The following is a 9,583-nucleotide window of genomic DNA, read 5'->3' as shown; positions in this document are numbered from 1 at the left end:
TTTCTTTTTTCAATGTCTTGTTATTTTTTGTTGATGTTTTATAAAATTTTTCATTGATTTTTTTTAAAGAAAGAAGAGAGAGAGAGAGGAGAGAGAGAGACAGAGAGACATCTACGTGAGACACATCAATTGGTTCCTCCTGCAAGCACCCCTACCAAGGCTGGGGAACCTACAACCAAGGTATGTGCCCTTGACCAGGAATTGAACCCAAGACCCTTTGGTCCACAGGCCAATGCTTTAGCCACTTAGCCAAACCAGCCAGGACTGGACTTGTTTTTATATACTACTTGGGTTTCTTCTACCATAACTACTATATTTTCTTTACTAAAATTTACATAAATATTTGTAAGTTAATTTGGTCTAGACTAGCCTTCCCCAAATTTTGTTCCATTGGGCTATGCTAGTACATGTTCCTAGGAGGAGAAAACCCCAACAAAACTATAATCCTCAATTTCTTCATATGTAAAATAAGGGTAAAATATATAAGAGATACAGAGATAGATGGGTTACAGTACTATTAGGAAGATTAAATGAGATAATGCCCATAGTTGCTTAATGAGTGAATGAGCTAGGATTTCAGCCCAGCCAGTATCAATTATCCTTGAGATCACTACACACAGCTATATCTGCTATTAAAAAGATTAGATATATGGCTAAAAATCCCTTCTTATACAATTTAGCAAATAGTAGTAATTTAGTAGATCTAGGGCAGCGGTTCTCAACCTGTGGGTCGCGACCCCTTCAGGGGTCGAAGGACCCTTTCACAGGGGTCATCTAAGACCACCAGAAAACACATATATAATTACATATTGTTTTTGTGATTAAGCACTATGCTTTATGTTCAATTTGTGACAATGAAATTGGGGGTCACCACAACATGAGGAACTGTATTAAGGGGTCGGGGTATTAGGAAGGTTGAGAACCACTGATCTAGGGATTTACATTATTAATTATTAATCCTAAAATGATAAAGATTCTCCCTTTATAATGAACGCTTTAACAAAAAGTTAGCCTACCTGAGAGTGACTGATGGCTATATGGTTGCCATGGAGAGGTGACTGACGATCTTTCTCCTTACTGTGCCGACTACTCTGTTTACTACGTTGTAGTTGCTGCCGCAGTTTGGCAATCTGCTTTGGAGAGAGAGCAGGAGAAGCAAAAAGAGAACAAAAGTGATTACCAATTTTTAAGTACTTATTTCTTTAATTTTTGGATAATAGACTGATTCATTCTTCCAAGTTTTAATGATTAAGACTTAAAAACACGTACAGTAAATTTCCTCAGATTATTTCAGATTTTATCTTTGTAACACCAGAAATATCTTCCTCTTTAAAATGCTTTTTGTAAGGTGAGAAATTAGTATTCCTAGGGATTAAAGTCAAACCCAATCTCTTAATATAGGGGCAGTATTAGTTAAGTCTTATGTAAACAAAATCAACCTGGTTTATCAATCACTAAGTACTTGAAAATTTTAAATTCCACAGTGGTAACAAAAATCAAAGCATTTAGGTAATTTATTAGTATTTTATTAGTACTTAATATTTTACTATTTATTACTCTTTAGTCACACAACTGGCATTTAATTTTCCAGCTTTACTGAGATATAACTGACAAATATTCTGTAAGTTTAAGGTGTACAATGTGTTCATTTGCTACACTTATATATTGCAAAATGATGCCACCTGAGCATTAGCTAATACCTCCATCCCATCACTTAATTACGGGTTTTTTTTGTAGTAAAAACATTTGAGATTTGCTCCCTTAGCAATTTCCAAATATGTAATTCGGTATTAACTACTAGAGGCCTGGTGCACAAAATTCATACACTTGCGGTGGGGGTCCCCAGCCTGGCCTGTGCCCTCTCACAGTGCGGGAGCGCCCGATTGATCACCCCAAAGATCTAGGCCCTGCCCACCCAACTGGGGCTCAATAGATTGCCCAAAAGAGGTAGGCTGGAGCCAGGGGTCCCGCCTCCATGGCATGTGGAGCTGTGGGACTCTAAGGCCTCACCATGGAGCCCCGGATGACCAGGCCTTGCCATGCGGAGCCACAGGCCCCGCCTCCATGACGCACACGCAGCATCAAGCCCCCACCCACCTGCGCGCGCACACACACACAGCCCCGTCCACCCGCACACGCCCGCTGCGCACGCAGCCCCCTGGTGATAGCTCTTTGTGGCACAAGGGCGTCACAGCATGAGGGCGTGACGACCACATAGGCTTTTATTAGTATAGATAATGAAAATGCTGTACATTAGATCCCCAGAATTCATTCATCTTATAACTGGAAGTGTTGACCCTTTGACCAACCCCACTTTGTCCATCCTCCAGCTTCTGATAATCACAACTCTCCTATTTCTATGAATTGAGCTCTTTAAGGTCCCATATACAATTGATATCATACAGTATTTGCCTTCCTCTATAGGACTTATTTCACTTAGCATAATGCCCTCAAGATTCATCCATGTTGCTGCAAATGGCAGAATTTCTTTCCTTCTCGTGGCTGCATAATATTCCATTGTGTATATACCACATCTTCCTTATCCATTCATTCACTGACAGACACCTGGCTCTAATCACACAACTTTTAAAAAACAAATATAACTTTGGGTTATTCCCCTAAATGTAATGGTAACATTCACAGGCTAAAGAAAAGTCACTGATTACAATATGGTTTGGAAATCATTAAATCACAAATGTATTTTAGGTGAAGTACCATCTACTTAAAATGTGCTAGACCAGGAATAAAATATTCCTGAGCATTTTAAAGGGTATCATTAGCAATTTGAGGGAAGTTATTTAATATTGGCATTATTTATGAAAATATTACATCAATTAACAATTATACCTGAAAAACCACTTTTATGTTACCTACTAGCTGAAGTGTAAATACAAAGTAAAGTCTGTAAAATATATTTCCTCAAAGAGATACAGTAAAGCAAAAAGAGAAAATATTTTAGTATTAGCTGAATATTTACCTTTAATAACCATGACAATAAAAAGCAAAATAGACAGTTGTTATTAAAGCTCAAGGGGAAAAGTATATAGGTTACAGGGAAAATTCATTTTTACTTTTGGCAAATAGAAGAGAAACAGCATGGAAAGAAATAAAGCACTTAACCAAAGGAATAATTTATATCCTTTCTTTTATAGTAAGATCCACTTATCCCTTTACTTTTTTTAAATCTCTTTGTAGCTTATGGGCTTTTCATGCAACATCTTTGCAAAGATATACAAATATGATTATGTGTTTCTTGTGCTGTTGTAATGAGGTAACTTTCTTCTAAAGAACGTTAATTTTTATTGGAAAAGGAATAAAAATTAGTAGGTAATTACTATAAATCAAGACAGTTTATTCACTATGATAAAAATATAGAATTTCAAATTGTACAGGTCATTTAATTAGGATAGAGATATAAAATTAAGTGTTTTCTGAGTATCAGTGATGTGTATTGGTATTTTGAAACCAGCCAGAGTTCATATAGAAGAGACCATAATGCTTAGAGATTAATCAAAGCAATTAGTGCTTTTCCATTTAAAAATATCTTTAAAAATAAACAAACAAAAATAAAGGCATTTGAAACATCAAAATAAGCCAGAAAACTTTTTGTCCTAAACAGCTTTAACACCTTCAGTGCCCAGCCTGTTTTGTCTTCCAGACAGAAAGTATAGTGTCAGTCACCAGTGACTGACAGGGCGCTTAATGTGTTAACAAACCCCTGAAAACAAAATGTATACATCACAGTACACACCTTACTTTGCAGAGATACCAATTTAAATTATGCAACCTTATAATTTTCACACAATACTGTTCATTTTTGGAATATAACATAGTGATGCTCTTATTTAAAATTCAGCAGAGATTAGAGTAAAAGTGAAGCTCCTCTTCCTAAATATATATATATATACTAGAGGCCTGGTGCACGAATTCATGCATGGGTGGGGTCCAGTCCACCCCGATTGGGCCAATGGGGGCCGGCCGGGGAAGGAGAGGCCGCAGGAGATTGGCTGGCCAGCCCTGCCCCCAATCAGGCCAGTTGGCTGGCTGCAATGCGTGTCATAGCGACCTGTTGTTCCAGTTGTTCCGGTGGCTTTTATATATATAGATATGTACTCAGAACATTTACAAATTTTTTGTCAAGAACTATGAAACGAAAGCAAGACACCAAAAATCCCCCTTTGCTTCAGAGTACAGGAGGTCCCTGTGTTATTTACACCATATTCAGAAGAGGCGCAGACCTACATAGAAAAACTGCAAATGTTCTCACCTTCCAGGGTTTTTACTTAGAATTTGTCTTCTCTTTTCCCTTTGATGCTCAAGACCACATTACAGCCAAAGCCACCTCTTCTCCCTGACCTTAGCACCAGTGGAGAGTAGACACAAAGGTTTCCTCTGGGAGGGAGGTATAGAAGGAAACCGTAACTCCATGCACCACCCCCCCCACACACACACACCCCTCCCACCTCATGCCCAGCTCTGATCCTCTGCCTGAGACAGTCTCCTTAACGCCCACGTTCCATCGCATCACACAGAAGCTCCCGGTCCTCACTCCGGTGAGCCTACCTACCCCGGTTACTATGATGAAATGACCACACAACTTCTTTTTACTGAGTTATACTGACTGAATTTTTAAAACTAAACTATAGATTAATCTTCCTTTGTGTTTCTAAATATTCATTAGCTATTCTGTGACCTTAAGAAAAAAACATAAGACTGGACCTTGAGGGCATTATGCTAAGTAAAATAAGGTAGACAAAGAAAAATACTGTATGATCTCACTTATATGTGGAATCTAAAAAAAAGCTTAGAGTAACAGAGAGAAGATTGGTGGTTGCCAGAGATGGAGTGGTGGGGGACAGGAAATGGGTGAAGCTGGTCAAAGGGTACAAACTTCCAGTTGTAAGATGAGTCATTTCTGGGACTGTAATGTATAGCAAGTGACCATAGTTAACAATGCTACATTGTATATTTCAAAGTTGCTAAGAGAGATCTTAAAAGTTCTCACAATACATAAAAAACTGTAACTGTGTGAGGTGATGATTTTGGAACTTATACATATATCAAATGATTACATTATATACCTTAAAATTATACAATATTATATGTCAACTAGAGCCCCGGTGCATGGATTTGTGCACTGGTAGGGTCCCTCGGCCCAGCCTGTGGGGAATCGGGCTGAAACCGGTAGTCTGACATCCCAACGTGAAAGAGGTCCCAAGCACATAAGCTGCAAAGTTTTAAAAAGTTAATGAATAAGTGATCCTGGATCAAAAGAAGAAATAATCATTGTAGGCAGAAGAAATAGCATACATACAAAGAAATGACTAAACATTTGTGGAATCAGATAAATGAAAATCAAGGATTGGCCCCACTTAAAATCTGAGAATTAGGAATACACTTTATTGTAAATTTTTGAAAACCTGATAACATCATCCTTGTTTATTTGCTATTTTTGACTTGTTAGTCCCCCCTCCCCCCCGTACCCCAACATACTATTGTTAGCATTTAAAAACAAAATAAAACTAAAGTAAGTTCAGCCTTAAATAACTGCTTGAGGCACTGTTTGTCAGAATAATTCTATTCCACAGGCCAGGGAAATGAGAAATCTTAAAAGGTAGTAGGAGAAAAAGCAGGATTTTAAGGCTTTTAGAAAAAGAGAGCTGGTTTACAACCAGGAAATAAAGGCGCATGTGCTTTTACGGGAATCACCTCATTCATTTTTCAATAAAAGCAGATGAGCTAGGTACTACTATCATCCCCATCTTATAGATGAGGAAAATAAGAGGTAGAAAGATTAAAGAGCTCGCTAAAAGTCACACAGTGAAGTGGTGAAACAAATATTTAAATTTAGGAAGTCTAGTTCCAGAGTTTGCTATCTTAACTACTATTCACTATTGTTTAAAGAATCAAGTTAATAACTCACCAGGAGATAAAGAAATCTTATAAAAAGTGAAGACAAACATACAAATGGAAATGATAATTTGACACCTGAACTAAAACAAAACAAAACAAAACAGCCGAAACCGGTTTGGCTCAGTGGATAGAGCATCGGCCTGCAGACTGAAAGGTCCCAGGTTCGATTCCAGTCAAGGGCATGTACCTGGGTTGCGGGCACATCCCCAGTGGGAGATGTGCAGGAGGAGGCTGATTGATGTTTCTCTCTCATCGATGTTTCTAACTCTCTATCTCTCTCCCTTCCTCTCTGTAAAAAAAATCAATAAAATATATTTAAAAAAAACAACAAAAAACCCCAAACCAATTATTAAAGCTATTTACCTAAGAAATTTTCTTAAAAATGTAGTGAGGTCATGAATGTCAAGCTGTTATTCACTTTTTTATATGAAAAAAAAGGGAATGTGTGACCAACTTTAGTGCTTGTAAAGATAAAGTGTCTCAAAAGAAAGGTCCTGTAGTCAAAAACAAATTTTTAATATTATATTCCTTGACAGTGTTCAGAGGAATTTAAAATGCAACACCACCTAATCTAACACTAAAACTAAAAATTTAAGACTTTTTTTGTCTTTCCATAAATATGCATAATCAGTGTTGTCTTCCTGTTTTTCTTTAAAGTGCCAACAAGAAAACCCAAATGAACTATCTGCTATTAATTCAACCCATGATAATCAAATGAGCAAATGCAGGCACATGCATGCACAAACAAGCATGTACAAGGAGCATACACACATACATAAGTAGAGGTTACCTGCACAAACATCAACCCTTTCATACCCACAGATATGCTTGCCCAGGAACAGACAGAAAAAGATACTCCCACACACAAATTCATCCCCAAAGATACAGCCAGTATCTTCTTTATACATATAAAATAAGTTTTAATATAGAAGTGTATTTACAACTACCTACAAAGCACAAGTTTCAACAGAGGCATGTTAACAATACCAGACTAACATTTAAAAATACACTTAGTTCACAAACCCGCTTGATCCCACAGATTTATTGTATCTCTTTTACAGACCAGGAAACACTAAAAAGTAAAATACCTTTTCCAATGTAACACAGCTAATAAATGGCAGGCCTGGTCCTTCAGTCTTTAATTCGTAACTTCTTTCTATTTCCTACCAACAGTGCTGAAAGTAATACCAGGTTAATGTTCAACTGCAATAACTACCAGTCACTATGTATTGGCTCATAATCTCAACCACTTCGCAAAGTAACTTCCTTTCTTAATGTTGGAGATATTGCAAGATGTGAAAATAGAATAAAGATGAACAAAAATGTGATGAAGCAATTAACTGACTACATACTAACCTACTGATAAGTTTCTATTTTTCTGATAAGCAGTATTTAGGACCTTAAAAACTGTGCCTATTGGATACAATTTTAAATAATGAAAAATTGTAAAACATCTTTATAACTCGATATGGATTTAAAGAGACCTTATTAAAAATACATAGTTTTAAAAGGTTCATCACACAATTCATTTGCTTTAAATGGATAATCAAAATTCTCCATTCTGTTGTCTTTTAGGTCCAGAGAAAATATTATTGCAATATTTTTGCCTACTATAGTATGATAAAAAAAATTAAATACCAATACTAAAAGAATGTTAGGGTGAAAGGTATACTCTTAGTAAAACTATAAGAAACTTTTATTTTTCTTATTTAAAAAGGGAAGTCCATATCAATAATACTTAATAATTGGCCTTGGTCAAGTAGCTCAGGGAATGACACCTTCTGGGACCAAAAGGTTTGCTTACTGCTTACTATAAAAACAGTAGATTCCCCCAGCTCTGTCTCTCTCTTCTGAAATGGGATCTACTGCATGAGCAGGCATCCATTTGGGCCCTTCCCATCTCCCCCATGTGACTGCAGGGTCAGGAGAACAAATGCCAACTTGATAGTCTTGATACTTGCTGTGCTGAAGTCCACTGTCTCTAAACCAGTAGTTTCATGATTCTGCCAGCATCCATGAAACAGTAAAAACAGCTTTTTAGGCTGTAAGTAGGAAAAAAATAAAATCCAAGACCCAAGAGGATATACTTTCTCCTTCGCCTCAAATGGACAGGAGTTTTAAAGGGACAACTTGAATGACTGATGTATGTTCCCCATATATAAGGGGTCATGATGAATTCGTATCTGATACCCACTCCAGAATGTGGAGCTAGGACAACAGAGTTTTACTGTAGCATTTAGATCAGCATAAGCTCCGGACATTAACCAGACCAAAAATATGTGAGTTTCCCAGGAACCATTTGGGAAATGAGTGTGAGAGTCATTGTGAAGGGTTGTCTTAGGTCCATGTAAGAAAGCCACCTAGCAGGGTGAAGGAGGTCAGCAGCTGAGAATGTGAAATCTAGGTCTAGAATTCTAGAGGCCAAGGAGAGGTAAGAGACTCACTAACCCATTAAGACAGAACTAAAGGTAAGAGATGTATAGCAACACGGAATTCCAAAGAACCCATGAAGTCACAAAAAGAAGTTTTAAGAATCTGTCAAGCCCAGGGAATGTCAAGGCGTCTTATAACAGTACCAGTCAAACAGGAACATATCTATTCCCCTTACCTTTCCCTCTCTCCCCCACGCTCCAACTCCAGAGGGGTTGGAAACAGGAGCTATGGAATTAGGAAGGAGATGAGCAAGACACAGAAAAGGAGTCTCCAGGATCCCTTCACCCATGAAGGCACCCAGCTGTAGAAGGCCCTAGTTGGGAGAAGAAGAGCAATATAACCATGAGAGAAGTTAGAAGTGTTGACTATGGTAAGAGATTGGAAAGCATGCTCACCTGAAGGGACTGCAGGAGTATAAGTCATCAGATTCTAGTTTTGTACTATGGGCAGGAAATAAATGTATTTATCACAAACTATATCCCTTCTTCTCTCGTTGAACAAGGACAATAGGAGTTAATATAAAGTCTTTTTGTGATTATTCCTTAAAGTCTTAGCTGCTTTTCCTAATATGTAATTAAGCTATTTAAGAAGTAGATTGTTATCTGCTGTTTCTTTTGAAATTCTAGACGCTTTACACAATACTGAGCGTCGAGTCTTATTCATCTGACATTATTCCATGAATAAATGCAGTGCCACTAAAGGCTGACGATGTTTGCTAAAAAAAATCTTAAAATTTTACCTTTATTCTCTTTTATCTCTATTAAATGTGTAGAAATCAAGTACCATAAAAAGTGACAAGTATTAATTAAATCTTTATCATTTATTTAGCAGACTTTTTAAACTCTAGTTATGCTGTGTACATTAATTTTAAATTGTTTTATATAAAAAGGGAACCACATATCTAACCAATGGAAAAGTACACTTGTACTTTTTTGGTTTGCAAAATGTAAATAAAGGTTGGACCAACAACCCTTCAGTAAACATAATCTAAAGGAAGAAAAGTAATCTTCTCTTAAAGGAAAATGATGCTTCTCTTGAACTCATTTTCTTAACATAGACACAAACCACAAACTCACTGTATACTGACATCAATAATAATTTGTGACAAATATATTGATAATCTGACATTTCTTTGTAGGTACTCTGCCCTTTTTCCAAGTGTGTGTGTGTGTGTGTGTGTGTCCTTGATCTATAATTCCAATACACTAGACCTAAAGGTTGGAATTTTTTCACTGTT

General features: G+C 37.0%; 1 protein-coding gene across 1 annotated transcript in view; it reads right to left on the bottom strand.

Annotated features, from left to right (window-relative positions):
- GLCCI1 (glucocorticoid induced 1) overlaps positions 1-9,583 on the bottom strand; it is a 65,764-nt gene that overhangs the window by 39,347 nt on the left and 16,834 nt on the right. The window contains exon 4 of the mRNA XM_015558261.1: positions 1,017-1,133. Coding sequence (XP_015413747.1) covers positions 1,017-1,133 — 117 coding nt within the window. The remainder of the gene's footprint in view (positions 1-1,016; positions 1,134-9,583) is intronic.

The sequence above is a fragment of the Myotis davidii genome, unplaced genomic scaffold, assembly GCF_000327345.1.
Source record: "Myotis davidii unplaced genomic scaffold, ASM32734v1 scaffold187, whole genome shotgun sequence".
NCBI lineage: Eukaryota > Metazoa > Chordata > Mammalia > Chiroptera > Vespertilionidae > Myotis > Myotis davidii.
The sequence above is the reverse complement of the archived record's forward strand: the minus strand, read 5'-3'. Positions and strand labels throughout refer to the sequence as shown.